Source organism: Vombatus ursinus, unplaced genomic scaffold (genome assembly GCF_900497805.2).
Source record: "Vombatus ursinus unplaced genomic scaffold, bare-nosed wombat genome assembly UNPS02007612.1, whole genome shotgun sequence".
NCBI lineage: Eukaryota > Metazoa > Chordata > Mammalia > Diprotodontia > Vombatidae > Vombatus > Vombatus ursinus.
The window spans coordinates 10965521-10982423 of NW_020947390.1; the positions used below are offsets into that span (position 1 = coordinate 10965521).

The 16903-nt window shown below is 37.4% G+C and overlaps 1 protein-coding gene across 5 annotated transcripts in view; it reads right to left on the minus strand.

Annotated features, from left to right (window-relative positions):
• Nucleotides 1-2524: 2524 nt before the first annotated feature.
• The window catches only part of EXPH5 (exophilin 5), a 95228-nt gene continuing 80849 nt past the window's right edge, over nucleotides 2525-16903 (minus strand). For all 5 annotated transcript variants that reach the window (XM_027849577.1, XM_027849578.1, XM_027849581.1 and 2 more), the window contains one exon: nucleotides 2525-11744. In XM_027849577.1, the coding sequence (XP_027705378.1) occupies nucleotides 6028-11744 (5717 nt within the window). In that variant the 3' untranslated portion in view covers nucleotides 2525-6027. The remainder of the gene's footprint in view (nucleotides 11745-16903) is intronic.

Genomic DNA, 16903 nt, shown 5'->3' on the forward strand with positions numbered 1-16903 from the left:
CTCCTTTGCATTCCTTGTCTAATTTGTGGATATTTTATTTCCTCTTTTGGAGTTTCAGCTCCTTGAGAATAATGGACTATATGGCTTTTTTATCTTTGTATCTTTAGCATCTGCCACACATTATTTTTTGAACTGACCCCCAAATTCAACTTTAAAAAGAATTTAATAAAAATTTAATTTGTTCACACTCTATAGAAACGGCAGTTTAGATTATCCAATCTAACCTCTTAAACGTACAGAGGAAGAAAATGAGAACCAGGGAAGTAAAGTGACTTATTCAAAGTTAGTGGCAAAGTGAGGGCCAAGAACTTAGGTCTCCTGACTCTTGATTTAAACAACAACAACATAGGATGTTCAAATCACAACATGCCTGCCATACTTGAACTAAGTCATATTTTTAGCACATTTTTTTTACTCAAGAATTATTTCTGAGAAAGATACTAAGGTGCTTGGCATAAAAATGCTTGTTGACTAAGGCCTAAGGTATTAATTTTTTACTTTATGCTAGAATTCTTGGCTAGATATAAATTTCACAGAAGAAGCTAAGTAATTCTTTTTGAATTATACCTGTTTCCCATGGGTAAAAATAAATGGCAACTTCGTAGGCATGTACATAAAATGACTTTCTAACTTTGTCTTGAATTAGGATACTGGTTACCCAAAAAAGTCATTAGAAAATATAATAAAGTTCTATCGTATCAGTGCCCTATATAGACTCTAGAAAGAGTACTGAGAGAATAGAACTTCAAAAAAAATTTCTACACTTGATACTTACTAGCTGTGTGACCCTAGGCAAGTCACTTAACCCTGATTGCCTCACCAAAAAAGAAATTTCTAATTCTAGAAGTAATCAATTCTATAGTAGAATTGTCTAGGAACCAACTGGCTCTGAGTGATAGCAAAATTTAGTCCCATACATCTTTATACTCAAGGAAGCAACAGCCACATGTTTCAAAATCACACCATAGAAGCTAAGAAACTTCATCTGAATACCCCTTATTTAAAAATAACTAATCTATGTCAACTTGTTTCTTCCCATATCTTAATAATACTTTCTAGAGTTTTCCTTAATTTAGCATGAGTATCACCAATGCCTTGGATCAGTTCATAAGAGTAAATCAAACTTCAATAACAGCCATCTAAATGTTTCTGATCCTCACCCATGATCTTCTCCATCTCAAATAACTATAGATTGTAAGTTAGCCAATCCATTTATTAAATGTCTATTACGTACCGGCCACTATATTGGGTGCTAGGAATATAAAGACAAAAGTAAGATAGCCCCTGATCCCAAGGAGTTTCCATTCTACTTGGCAAGAACATGTTCACAGACAAATGTGTAGGTACATGATAAAAAGCAAAATAAATAAATAATGATGGGGGCACTAACAACTAGCAGAATTAGGAAAGTCCTATTAGTGAAATGGAACTTCAGTTGAGGCTTGAAGGAAGTTAAGGATTCCAAGAGGTATAGCATTAAGTGCAGTGTTTTAATACATAGAGATTTTTTTTGTGACTCTGGAGATTTCACATTCACTTCATCAACTTTAATACATTTTTACTAGAATAGTTTTCTAGCTTCTGGAGTCTTGGCTTGAAACCATGAAAAGCTTTTATAATTCAGCTCCCCTACTAATGCAGTCTGTATCAGTAAGAACTCAGGCACAGAACTGAATAAACTCAGAGCCTGTGAAACTCACAAAACATTTTAATTAACTGTAGTTAGCTTGTAAGGTATGAATAACAAGTTTAGATGACTCTTATTCACACTCAAATTCTCATAATGGAGAGGCAGTGATCCTGAAACATAGAATGTAAGATCACTGGGGAAGAGGATGCTTAATTTTTGTCTTTGAATTACCAGTGCCTAGCATGTTCCTGGAACTCATGAGCTGTTTTAGAAATGCTTGCCTAATTAAAATGAATGGAAAATGTCCCTAGAAGTATTCTATCATTCTACCTAGGCTAGAAGGAAGGAGTAGACTGACAAGGATGAAGGGGGGGAAACAATGCAAAGGTAGGCATAATGGTCAGGGTTAGAATTATAACTTGTTACTTTGGAAGATAAATGGACCTAAGTACAATTTGTACCACTTTTTTTTCTTCATTTCAAGAGACCTAGGACCCTTTGATTCTATGTAATACTTATTAAGCACCTACTATGTGCCAGACACTGTTCCAGCTGCTAGAGCTAGCTCAAACTTGTCCAATTACTCATTGGGCTGAGCCAAGTAGGTTATTCTTTTTTAAATTACCAATATTGCACTTCTTATTCGAGATCCATAGGATATGAAGTTACCAGAAACATTTGTTTGAATAATATTACCTATTTTGAGTTTTTCTGAAGTTTATTCAAATTTCATTAGTTCAGTATGGAAATGAGAGGCAAATAAGACACTCTAATCTGTTTAGACCATTTATTTGAAAACAGGAATTTCTTTAATATTACATTATTCTTTGTAGCATTGACATATTCAGAGAAAAGGCTTAGAGGCAATTGCATATAAATGACCACTTGAAAAAGTTTCAGAAAAAGTGCATTAAGGTTTATTTGTTTCAGAAGTAATACAATTATCAGTCATTCTGAACCGCCTCAGTGACAAGGTAAACTTACAAAGCTGCTGAGAAAACAAAACATCTATACACACATGCATATATACAAACGTATACATATGTAAGTACATGGTATAACTTAGGTCACCACTAGTGGGAATAATGAATGTCCTGAAGTTGTCTCATGTATTCAAATTTGCACTATTCAAAGTTGTAATTGTGTAAAATATGGTCATTGGTGCCAGCCCAATGGGAAAAATGCAGTGTGAATTTTAATAATGTGAACACTTTAAAGGATTCATCATTTGTGCTAATTGGGACCTGGCTATACATTCAAATAGGATTACCATTCTGAAACAGTAATGTTACTATTCTTAAAAAGATTTCTTTCTCTAATACTATGGCATGATAAAAAAATAGATAATTTACTTCATTTGAAAATTTTACTTCCAAGTTACCATCATATAAATTTGACTTCCTCCCACTACTAGCTTCAGTGCAAGTATGTGTTGAATTTCTATTGGCTATTCTATTTGCTTATCATATTAGAAAACCTATTTAGAGTTATGGGTTTATTAACCACCAATAGCCTTATAATACTGAATGGTCCATTTAAAGTAGTTTCCCTAAAATTCGATCAAATGAGGCCTGTATTAAATTGGTCATATACTCTATGACTCATGACTCCAAGAGTCCATTATCCATCTACATAAAATAATTATTTTACAACTGTACACATTTGTGTTCATTCCCTTTTGATTGGTCCTTCTATACACAGGTATTATTTTTATATGGAATATCTCTTAGAAAACAAGTTTGGAATATAATAAGGACTAATATAAATTATGTTTACCAAAAAGGGATCATATTTCAAGAAAGCAGCAGTTTGTATGTTAAAATACATATAAAATGACTACACTTCTTTAACGAAGTACTTTAACTATATAAAATACAAAGAGAGAAGGAGAATAGTGCCTTCTATAAATCTGTTTTTGTGACTTCTGAACCAGGTTAACACAGCAAATAGTAAAGTTGAAAGTTAGCAATTACAGCAAGATTTAGACCATAGATGACCAAGTCAGAGAATTCAGGCCCAAGAGTAACTATTAATCCCCAAATCTGCTACTTTGGCTGCAGTCTATATTTCAAAATCCCTAACTTCATTTCATGTGCTATAGCAGAGACACCGCCTCATTTAGTGACATAGAATTTGCAAGGAAGCCATAGAAAACGCATGTTTTTCAACTTTAGAGTAATAGGTCTCTTTTTCAATTCCAAAAACTATTCTTAGTGTTCTATATAGATTTGTAACAAGAAAGTGGGGAAAACTGGGGCAGAAGAAGAGCAACTTGAAAGAACATGCATTTTCATAAATATTATATGTCCAGCTTCACATACTAATAACATTAGGATTTAAAGTCTTGGTGCTGTGCTCAGTGGATTTAAAACAATATGGGTTAGCCATGTTCTCGAGTCTTCAGTGGGCCACCGTATCTCACACTCATGAAATTAATAAAAGTTAAAAATAGAATTATCATCCATTTGAGCTTCATGGGAACACAGTAGACAAAATAGTCTGTACTGTACTTCCAGGCAAGATGGAGATGACAAAGACATAATAATAATAACATACTTCCTTCTCATAATTCTATCTTTCTGGAATCTCTAAGTCCTTTATCAACAAGTATCATTACCTTGATGATACAAGAATAAAAACAGACAGGGAGAGAAAATAAGGAGTGGAGAGAAGTGGATACAGAACATAAACTTGTATTATCAAAGAAGACTATAAAACAAAATTGTGAAATAGGATGAAAGGATTTTCATATTTCTTCCTATAATATGGGTTCCTAGTAAACAGGAACCAATCCAGCATCAAGTTAAGGAGGCAGCAGATAGACTTGGATAGAGCTATCAAAATATCTCAACCACAGTATTCTTTACCTTGACCAACCTTGCCTTAGTAGCATTGGCCTTCATAGTTGTTTGGAGCTATCTATCCTACCCCAGCCTAAGCAAATAATTAGAAAGAAACCAAAATGTCAGGACTTTGAAAGTCCTAGAGTAAAATAACCTGATGGTTTAGCACCAGCTTGACAAATAGAGATATATGAGTCCTGGAGTTTTACTTAGGATGGGCAGCATGTTAGGAATGTGGCTGATGCTCTCTCTCAATACTTGTGAACTGAATCTGTGCACTTTGCAAAGTCTAACACTTCACAAACATGGAAAATTGGAAATAGGAGGAATATTTTAAGTCACTGAGAAGGTTATGGCAAAGTTAAGCCAGTTTTAGGGTAGAAATACCTGCTTATCATGGTTCCATGGTAATGGTGTTTTTCATAGACAAAGATGATGCTACCGATTCACTATCAGAACATCAAATCTAGGTGGCCACATCCTGGGCCTGTTCATTAACTCACCTGGTTCACTCAGTTAATTCACTCTCAGAGAGTTCTTCATGATAACTGACATTTCTATAGTAATTTAAAAATTTGCAAATCACATTACACGCATTATTTCATTTGAGTTTCACAACTTTGTGAGGTGGGCACTACAAGTAATATTATCCTTATTTTACAGATGAGAAGGTTGAGACTCAGAGAGATTAAGTGACTTGCCCAAGATCATACACCTAGTTAGCATCAGGAGCAAGACTTGAACTGGATCTTCCTGGTTTCAAGTTGAACACAGTATCTACTCTAGTAATGCTGTGCTTCCTAATCTGTCTAAATGAATTCAGTTTCTTACATATAAATCACCAGCTTAATCAACTCCCATTCTCCTAGCTTCCAACCCTATGGGCACATCAGGTTAATTAAGAAAAAAAAAAGGAACCTAGCCTTATATCTTTACCCCCAAAGCATAAAAATAAAGTCCTCAAATGATGATGAAATGTTGTTCATCTTCTTATATGATGGAAATAATAGCTTATCATTATCATCATCATCATAATCTCTATCATTTTAAGTAGCATTATGAAGAGAGTAGAATGTTAGCTGTGCTGGGTGATTAGCAAAGTTTATCTTTTGGGGAAGAGTGAAGGAAAAGGAAAAGGAGTGGTTCAAGACTGGAAGTTAAATAGGAGATGAAAAGGTAGGGAAAATGAAGAAAGCTAAGGACACATCCCTTCTCTGGCAGTCCTATTGGGGACAGGCAGGGGAGTTTGAAACCTCCTAAAGAAATGTGAAAAGAAATATTTGTCTTATCTCTAATAGGCAAAAAAAAAAAAAAAAAAAAAAAACCAACCCGACAAGCTAGGGTTATGGTTATTTATGCTGAATTCAGGGAGTAATGGGTGTGGAGGAAAAATGGGGAATTAGGTTGCTCCAGAGTAAAGACTGTCCAAACTATGTCTTTTGTCCCTAATGTTCTCATGGTCTTAAATGCTATTTACAAAGACACTCACTCTGGATTCCCAGGAACAAAACTTAGTTATTTTTTTAAAGTTATTTTCTTTATTGAAAAGAGGCCTCAGAGTTCTGATTCCTTGTCGGCTTCATCCAGATAGTACTCATCATCTGTGGTGGTGTCAGTGTCAGATTCTGAATGCACCCGATAGATGTTAAGCAGCTCCCTAGGAGACAAACCATCTTTTGCTATTTTGCTATCAGAACTGGAAGTTAGTGACTCAGGTCTATTGGTAGGTTGACTCATGTCATCTGTTAGGAAGCCAGGGTTCTTAAGGAAATTTGGCCTCCACAACCTCCCTTGCGTGAGTGACCTCTTTACATTCTCCAAGAAAGCCAGCTGCTGTTCCTTCCCAAAAATTCCATAGTCAATTGGTCTGGAGATGGAACTTGTATATCTGGAGCCACTGGCCTTGGTCCTGTCACTGCCCAAAACCCAGCTGTCATTTTCATCACAGGCAGAGAGCTCAGAAAAAGATCGGAACCTTCTTCCATACCCACTTTGAACAGGAAATTCATTCCCAAGTTTCCTTCTGTCCTGGACATTGTCGGAAAAAGTACGTGCAGAAAAGTGGCGCTCACGGATTTTCTGAGGTTGACTTATTTGTTGCTGATTACTAAGTACGTTTACATTTTTTAAACTCTTGGAATGATAGAGATTTGAGTCAGGCTCCCATTCTTGGGGTGAGATATTTTTTTGCTGTGACAGAGGGCTGGGTGTAAGGATTCTCTCTTCAGAAGTCTTACATGTAGTCTCAGATGGACACTGAAGGCTAAGTCTCTTTAGATCATCAGAGAAATCTTCTGTCCCCACACTGGAAAGCATGGGTTGGCCTATGATTTCATATGCTGTTTCCAAAGTTTGAGGGCATTTGCCTCTTTCTGCTAGTATTTCATCTTCAGAGTTGGTGCTGCTTATTGGTGATTCTGTTACATTCTCAACCTTGTTCTTATTTGGTTTGGAACTACTAGTCATTGTTTTTTGCTCACTTACAAATTTGATGGGCTTCTTGATGGAATCTAAATGAGGCTGGAGAAGGGTCTCAGTCTTATTTACTTCAGCTTTTTGGAGTACAAAGCTCTCAGTTCCACTAGGACCTGATTTCCTATATTCATGTGTGGATTCTGAGATCCCAAGGGTGGGTTTAGCTGAAAGTGGAGACATCTCTGGTGTATTAAGAGGTAAGCCACTGGTATTGGAATTGACTTCCTCGTGAGGGAAAATAGTAGCAACGTGCCTTCTGGGGTTCATATCTTTTGTTGAAAATTTTCTACTGACTTTGGACAAAGCTGCTAGTTTTTGTTTAACAGAAGTTCTGTTTTTCCTTTTCTCTAGATTGGTTTTTTCTTTGGTGCAACCCAAATCACACTTAATTTCATTTATTACCTCGGAAGGTGAATATTGGTCACACGCCAGCCCCTGCATTTTCTCTTTAACCTTTGTGTTCTGGGCATCTTCTACTTTATCCAACCTAATTAAATCCTTATCTGCATCACTTCCTTGAGATACTTCTTTTGATTCCCTCAGTGACCTTTCTAAGTCAGGTTGACCTTTATGGTTCATTTCCCCAGGCTGAAGTTTGAGTGAGTTGGAAGGGAGGGATAATTCTTTGCTTTGCAAAGCAGAATATGTTTTTTCAATTATTTTCTGGTCATCTGTTTTAAGTTTCCCATTAGCAGCTTCTGGCTGTAACTCTCTCAGCTCATCATAGAAGGATATAGTTCTAGGTCCTGAGTCTATTTTGTCATTAACTTCTTCTTGAGGATAATTTCTACTTCCAATAGACATCATGCCTATGTAGTGAGGCCCACATTTCCCTAAGGTTTCTCCTATGCAAGGATTGTCATTAATATTATCTCCAAAATGAATCTGGATGACAGAAGGACTCTCTCTTTCACATACGTCAAGAGACTGTTCAGGATTTTCAAGCTTTCCTTCTCTAACAAGTTTATCGCGAAGCGTTGCTGGTGAGACAGAGGTATGCCTGGTGTGATTCTGCCGTTTTTCTTGTCCCTCTTGATGGCCAGGAACAAAAGAAAAGGTATCCATACCTTTGCTTTGTAAATTATCTGAGATCATTTTAGCTGAACAATCCTTTGGAGTATTAAATTCTTCTTTGCAAAGAGAAATACCTTCAACCAGGTGAGAAAACCCAGAGGCCATTCCCTGTAATGTCTCTGCTGAGGGCTTCTCTGCCCCAGTATGTGGACTATGTGGTGACTGTAAAAGAGATGCTCTTTCAGTGTCATATGAGAAGGAATGCTTTCTCCATTGAGCCCTGCTAACACATGCCTTTGCATGTGGAGACACAGGTGTTCCTGGTAATGATTGCGTGGAAGAATTGAGTCGCTTCTTTGCCAGAGAAATAGGGAATGTTGCATCCCCCACTGTAGCTGATTCTGGGGAGAAACATGTACTTTGTGTGTCACTTTTAAGGAGGTCACACAATTCTTTGTTGGATTTCCGTGGTAAAGTGTAATAGATTGAAACCACCTCAAGACATTTTACATTGTCTTCATCACCAGAAACAGTGACCGTGCTTGTTGTCTTATATTTTTGTAGGGGTTTTCCAGTTTGCTTTTCTGACCCATCTGGAGGAAAAGGTAAATATTTTTCATCGGGGAGGGAAAACATATTTGCAAAATTATCTGTCTGAGAAGAAGCCATTTCATTGTGATTTTCAGAGTAGACTAGAAAACTTTCGGCATGAGGATGATCTCTGACTAGTTGTAAAGAACAATCTTTAATTGGTGGGTTGTTTTCCTGAGTGGTTGTGAACAGCATTTCAGGCCCTGGTGTTAGAATAGAAGATTCTGTGTCTAGGCCATAACATTTATCTCTTCCATCCACTCTACCTGAGGAACATGTAACAACAGGCCTGGACATAGTCCTTTTGATTTCGAATGGAGGGGGACCTTTTCTAACAGCAGCAGGTGTTATGTTTCTAACGTTTGTCATCATCTCTACAGGTGTGGGACTTAAAGGGGATGAGTTCACATCTATTTCAGGGCATTGCCTATCTGGTTCAGAAGAATTGGAATTGTTTTTGTTTGAGAAGCATTTCTCTAGTGGATCTGCCATGTTCTTTATTTGGAATGGAGGGGGCCGCTTCTTAAATGAGGTGGACAATATCTTGTTTTCTGACTTCATATTGTCATTGATGAGAAAGCTGCTCAATTTTCTTGGGAAGATACAATAAATGTCAAGGGGCTCAAGAGACTGGCAATTGCCATGACCAGGAACTATGCCACTACTGTCATTACTTTCCTGTCTCAAGAAATTTCCTGATTTGCTTAACTTTTCAACACAGGATACCCGGCGCCTTATTTTCTCTTTTACTCTCCCAAGATTGAAAGGATGGTTTAGATGGCATCTAGTAGCATCCTTCACTTTGTGAAGATCAAGCACCTGGATATCCTCAGTAGCTTGGTTTTCTGAAGAGCTGAGAGGCAATTGATTATTTTGGTCCTCGTTACCAGAATAGGTCTTTTCTTCACTTTCCCCTGGAGATGGATCTTTTCCCAGAAGATTCTTCTTTGAGAACATGGCCTCTTCTGCTGATACATTACATGTGAAATTTAATGAAGTAGCAGAGGGAGTTACTAAAGAAGCTAAGGAAGGGCTGTTGGGAGAGAAAGATGATGGAAGACCTTGACCATGATCCGGCGATGGTTCTAGGGAATGGTCTGATAGGACATGATGATTTTCAGCAAACTTGGTGCAATTGGTAGGAGGAACCAAAGCATTTTTCAATATAATACCTTGCATATCCTCAGCATCTAAAAGAAATGATTCTTCTGGATACTGTGGGTTATGATTACTGGAAATTCCTAGTTTGCTCTCTTCCTTTTCCAAGCTGGTAATGCCAACATCGTTTATCCCTGGTTCTTGCTGACAGCCTTGATTTTGTTTGGGAAAAGATAATGATGTTCTGTTTTCCTGAGAGAAATTAAATGAAGTTCCCAAATCTGGTTTTCTTTCCATGGTAGAATCATTTTCTTTTTTAAGTGCATTTGCTTTATCTCTTTTTGATACGTAAATTTTGGAAATATCCCTTCTGCCAAAGACTCCAGTTGGCTTTTTTGAACCTGTGGAGGCAGGTGCATCAAAAACAAATCTGTTGCTGGGAAAGGTGGCTGAATCCCTAGAAAGAGAGGACTGATAATCAGGTGTAGTCTCAGTAATCACTGACTGAGAAACAATTGATAACATTTCATCAGCCTGGCCTGTCTCATCTACCTTGTTTAGTTGCCTCACTTTTTCTGACACAGATTCTGTTAAGTCTTTCTCAGGATTCAACTCAGCAATCCAAGTGTTTGGTTGGCTTCTGGCAACAGTGACAGAATCACCATTGGTTTTTATAAGTTCTGTTTGGCTACTTAAAGGAAAGGAGGCAGATTCATCAGGAGCATTCCCTTTGATGCCCCACAATGTAGTGGCAGCATTCTGGAAGTCAGAGCTTTGAGGGGTTTCCGTTCTATGTGGAATTAAGGGCAGGGGAGTCTGAGACGAGGATGACAAATGTTGAGTGGTTTCAGGTAAGTTGGTCTCTGAATTTGTACTTGCTTCCATTGGAGGCCACTTCTGCTGACTTACTAGCATACCTGGTCTGACTTGACTCCTGGAGAAAATATCTGGGGCAACCCAGAATTTGTTTCCTGTTGTATCCATGGAAGGTGTGTACAAATGTTCATATCTTTCATTTAAGGCTATTTGGTTACCATTATCTTGTGATAGGACTTCCATGTCCTCTAATATACATTTTTGAAAATTAAATTCCTTGTGAATGGACTCTTCTTGGTTTCTGGAAAAATTTGCTCTCCAGGGTTGAGATGGTACAGGAGTATTATTACTATGAGCAGCCAACCCCTCATTTACATCCATTGAAATAATTTCAAAGTCTCTGTCAGAAGAAACAAACTCTTTGTTTCTGTGGCAAAAGTTGGACAAGGATGGAGACTCTTCTTTTTTGCTCTGAAAAGGACTTTCTCCAAATTTTTGCAATCTTCTAGGACCAATGGTATTCCAATAGTATGACCCTGAGAATTTGTTTTCATCTTGGTGGAATGGCATATTCTCAGAATTCTCAAATAACTCAGGACTGGTTGCTCTGTCCCTGGAAGCATGTGGTCTAACACTTTGGTAAACATTACTGGAACGGTAAAATTCATATCTCCTATTGTCTTGAGGCCAGGTAGGGTATGTATCCTGATTGAGAGGGTCAACTTCCATTGGGGACTGTACCCTCAGAAACTCTTCTTGGTACTGAATATATCCAGGAGAATGTGGCCTGTTCCATACAATAGATGACAAAGGAGTTCTCCTTGGACTTTGCTGATGGCTCCTTGATACAAAAACACTCTTCCTCTGAGTCTGGGGTGGCAGATGTAGGCTATTTGCTGTGAAATGTCCTAAAGTAGGAGAGGCTGATGACTGTGTCCTATCAAAACACAGAGATGAACTGCCAAAGGTCTTGTGCACATATTCCTCTTGTGAGACTGTGTGTTCTCTTGGACCATATATATCATAAATTGTTTTTGTTCTATAGGAGAAAGTTTTAAAACCTTCTCTAGGGGTTGATGGTCTTAGGATATCATAGATGGGTGGAGATGAAATTTCACCATAGTTATTCCTATGTCCCCCCATGAGATTGCCATTTCTGCTCCCAGTGTTGTAAAAAGAACGGATCTGTGCTCGGGGTCCATAGTGGATGGGTGTTCTTGTATTCGCTAGACTTAGGGCTTGTTCCTGAGCCAACTTGTTATCCAAGTCATCTAAAACTAAAAGGATAAAATTAATTAAATCTTCCTTTTATAAAGTGGTTACATAGTGTAATTCAAATTTCTATTTATACAATTCCTTTTTACCAAAAATTCCTTCCCAGCAAGCATGCTCATTTAGGATTCAACCTACATTCTGTCATCTTGAATGTAATGATAATTGAATATGTTACATTCAATTTTGTTGTGTTTTCAAGGTATTTTGCTTTTTAAAAAAATAGTAGAGTGATAGAGTGTCTAGTGGCACATAACAGAAGGAACCCCGCCCCCCAAAAAACGTTCTGTAATGTTTTCAGTAAGTACAGAAAGTTGTGTTTTTCAAAGGATGAAGTAGGCTGTTAGTTATGACTTCTTAGTTTTCTAATTTATTATGCATTTTTATATGCTACTTTTTATGTAGAGCTTTGGACGTGGGAGTCTCAAGATCCTGATTCTGTTCTCTACCTGGGTGACCTTAGTCAAGTGACTTAACCTTTCTGGGGCTCAGTTTCCTCATCAGCAAAATGAAGGGGTTGGAATAGATAGTATCTAAGATCAATTCTGGTGCTGAATTATCTGGTCCTGTCACTTGAATTCCAGGCTCACTTCACCACTAATCACCTGTTTTACCTTGGGCAAGTCACTCTATATCTCTGAGCCTCAGTTTCTTCATCTGTAAAATGAAGGAGTTAAACAAGATGGCCTCTAAGGTTCCCCTTACATTTAAAATTCTACAATTGACGTTTCTCTTGTTCTTTATTGCAAACACTTCTTCCTCTACACAGTTGGCACATCATTGCTGTAGCAACAGAAGAATAGTAGTCTCCAGCATCTCCAATCTTCCCTTGTTTTTGTTTTTAAATAAAATACTGAGTCTAATTCTGACAGAATTTCACAGTACTTTAAATAATAGTTTTAAGAAAACTTAGAGAAAGAGATCAGTGCCTTTTTCTTCCCTATTTCTTTCTGAGTCTTGAAATCATATTTGACATATTTTCCTCAATAAATGTGAAGATTTAAAGAACAAGCAGAGAATACTAGAATTACAGAATCTTTGATCTGGAAGGGACCATAGGTATCATCCAGGCCAGCACCCATATCTAATGCACATCCCTCTAGAATTCTATCAAGAAAGTAATCTTCTAGACTCTATTTAGTTACTTTTAATCATAAGAAACAACCTCCTGAGGTCACCTGTTCCACATTCGGACAGCTGAAGTTATTAGGAAGTTCTTCCTTATATTGTTCTAGACTCTGCCTTTCTGTCTTTCTTACCCATTGCTTCTAGATCTGGGTGAAGCCACACAGAAGTGTGGGTTTTTTCTGTATATTATTCCCCTTCCCACATATTACCCTTCAAATATTTAATGAGAGGTATTAGCTTCCCCAGTCTTCAATTCTCTAAGCTAAGTGCTTGGCCTTTCTTCATATGCCATGCTTCAAATTCCTTCAACATACTAGCCACCTTCTGGCTGGACACGCTATCATTTATCAATTTAATTTTTCAAATGTGGTGTCCAGGATAGAATATTCCAAATACAGTCTGTCTAATACCTAGAATACCATATGATTATGCTGGCTCTAGTTCTCAACACTATAATTAATGTAGCTTAAGATCTCACTAGTTTTTGTACAGTGTTAACTCATTTTGAACTTTTAGTAACCTAAGTTTCTAAATTTTTGTACATTAGAAACTAAGTTGTAACTGTACCTCCCCTATTCCCTATCTGTGCAATTGATATTTTGAAACAAAGGACAGGACTTTAGATTAATCCCTATTAAATCGCATCCTTTTAGAATCAGTCTATCCTGTTAAGCTCTTTAGGAACCTGATTCCGTCATCTGATGAATTGTCCATCCCTCCACAATTCATGTCAACTGCAAATATGATGAACATGACAACAGATTGGTACAGTGGAGAGAGTTCTAGATTAGGAGTTAAGAAGAACTGGGCTCAAATCTGATCTTTTCCAGTGGGCATTTGTGTGACTTAGAGCAAGTCTTTAACCTTTCTAAACTAAAGTGTCCTTAACTATAAAAAGAAGGAATTGGGTTAGGTAACCTCAAAGGCTCCATTGTCTCTAAATCTACAATCCTATGAACATAATGCCTTCAATGAAGTCATTGATTAAAATGTGTAACAGAATGGGGCTGAGCCCTGAGACTTGAGGCAGTCCATTAGAGACCTCACTCCGGACTGGCACTTCGATCTGTTAATGAAAATTCTTGGTTCAGTCAGTTCTAAATCCATATAACAACTGTACTGCCATGTGGTTCAAATATTTCTCTTTCCCACAGGATATCATGAGAGACTTGATGAAATACATTGCTGAAATCAGGATAAAGCGTTCCTCTGATCTACCAGTTAGTAACCCTATCAAGCATGGAAGTACTTTAAGGTGTCAGATTCTCTGAGGCTACTGTGTACAACAAACATTTTGAAGTCACCTTTTATTTCCTACTGAGGATAAGGACTAGCATACTCATTTCTTTGAAGAAATCCTAATATACAATGATTCCAATTGATAGATAAATTAGGGAGTGGTGATTATTTTAATTATAAAAAAATCCTTAATACAAAAAGTTTCATCACAAAATTCCTTCCAACAGTGAGTTCCCCTTAGCGCATTTTCAAATGGCTATTTTGGAGAAAAAAATGATTTTGTTCATTTAGGTATTTATTTTATAAAGGGAAATACACCTGTAGTTGAGTTTGTGGAAATAAGAGGGATTCCTGTCACTCTTTTGGCATTAAGGAAAATCCTGATATGGCTTGTCAGGGCCTCCTGGGACTTTGACTTTGAGGCTGCTTAGAGCGCCACAGCTGGCAAAAGGAACAACAAAGATCTTAGGAGAGGCAACTGAGGAGACTCCAGGCAACTAAGAAGTCACCATAGCTAGCATTTAAATAGCTCTTTAAGGTTCTCAAAGCACTTTTTGTTTGTTTTTGTTTTTTGAGGCAATCAGGGTTAAGTGACTTGCCCAGGGTCACACAGCTAGTAAGTGTCAAGTGTCGGAGGCTGAATTTGAACTCAGGTCCTCCTGACTCCAGGGCCAGTGGTCTATACACCACGCCACCTAGCGGCCCCTCAAGGCATTTTTTTACATGTATTATATCATTTAACCTTGAAATTATAAATCTATAAATATAGAAATGTCAGGTAATAAAATATATTATAAATAACTACCTCTTTAACTGCCCCCTCTTTAACTTCAGTTACTGAAGACCAGTTTTAGGGTGTCAGCCTGTAATTTCATCAATGTAGGGAACTCTCAGTGAGGAAACTCCCTCCATCTATACAAATCTGTAACTTATAGGTCTTAGGGTTGCCTGGGTTCACTGAGAAGTTAAGGATCACACAGCCAGTTTGTGCCAGGGATAGAACTTGAACCTAGGTCATCCCAAATGCAAGGCCTGCCCTATATCTATTACCCCAGTAATGCCCCTCATCCAAGTCCACAAAATTGTTTTCCTTTATTAGATAAGTGAAGTAAACAACATCAAAATATGGAGCAAAGGAAAAGAAAAACAATACCCAAGTGCAGGCAAGACACTGGCTTTTTTTTTTAGCTATTAAAACTTGTAACAAATTCCTTGCCATTTCACAGTGTGGTGTTTCTCCATAGTATTCTAGATTCATAAAGATTTTTTACTCACAACTCTGTGTTTTCAAAATAGCCTGAAAAAATCTTCTTCCGTTAGTGAAGCGGGCCTTCCACTAAAGCAGGCCTCATTCTCTGACCTCCTCTGGAGCCAGTCTTGAATTTGCTGGACTCTTTTCCTTAGCTCCAAAGGTTCACCGTCAGACCTCTCTGACTGAACTTTTTATACTAAGGCCAGAGGGGATATCACTTTCCTGGTCTCGGGTCATTTTAATTCTTTCTTCAAGTTGAAGTTGGTGAATGACTGTACACGCTACTTTCTCAAATGGCCAGACTCTCTGGAAACAGTAAAAATGTTTTATATGTAGAAGGTATTGCTTTGTGGGGCTTATGGAACTAGTCTCAATACATTAAAGTTATACCACTTACAAGTTAATCATTTAATCATTTTAAACAAATGATTTCTTCAAGTGGTTACAGATTCTAATAGGGCAATAAAAGTAAATTAAGAATTTCATTTGAATAGCTAGATTTCTAGGATTGTAGATTTGGAACTAGAAGGGATTAAATATTAAACATTATTGCTGCCTCGTGCTTTTTTTTTTTTTGGTGAGGCAATTGGGTCACATAGTCCAAAGTCACAACAGCTAGTAAGTGTTATGTATCTGAGGCCGGATTTGAACTCAGGTCTTCCTGATTCCAGGGCTGGTGCTCTATCCACTGTACCACCTAGCTGCCCCTCCCTCATATATTTGTAAAGGAACATTAGAGGATCTCTTCTGGGAATACTGACTCATTCTATAAATATTAATCACAAGAAGCATGTATGCATTTTGGTGCTTTGTTTTTTGGATTTTGATCACTGGCAGAGGGAGCTCTCAGGGAGTAAATTCCTTTCCCATTGCAGATCAATACCCTCTCTGCATCTCTAGTTTTAGAGTTGCCTAGAGCATTGAAAGGTTAAGTGACATATAAGATTACACAGTCAGTATGGGTTTTTAGGGAGAACTTGAACTCAGATCTTCCTCACTTAGGTCAACTCTCCCACTATTGTGCCACACTGCTTTCCTACTCTCCTTTTTTCATAAACATGTGCACAAACTTTTTAGGTGAAGAGCACCAGAATGACACACTAGAGACTCTTATGACTGCAAAGGATTTTAGACTATTTAATTTAGTCCAATATTTTACAGATTAGAAAACTGAGGCCCAGAGTAACTTAATAATAGCTAGCATTTATATAGCTCTTTAAAGTCTGCATAGTGTTTCATCTATGCTATCTCATTTGATCTTCACAACAATCTTTAGAGGTAGATGCTATTGTTATCCCTGTTTTGCAGATGAGGAAACAGCCTGAGAGATGTTAAGTGACTTGCCTAGAATCACTACAGGAGTGTGCTGGTAAATGTTTAACAACAGGATCTCTGGGAGGAAAAAAACTGTACATATGATACTCTTTAAAGTTTAATCTGCATTATTAACATCTTCTCCATTAGTTTCTTAAGTCACAAATCAACAAATCAGTAAATCAATTTAATTAACAAAACAATAAATCAAGCCCTGATTAGCATTTACAT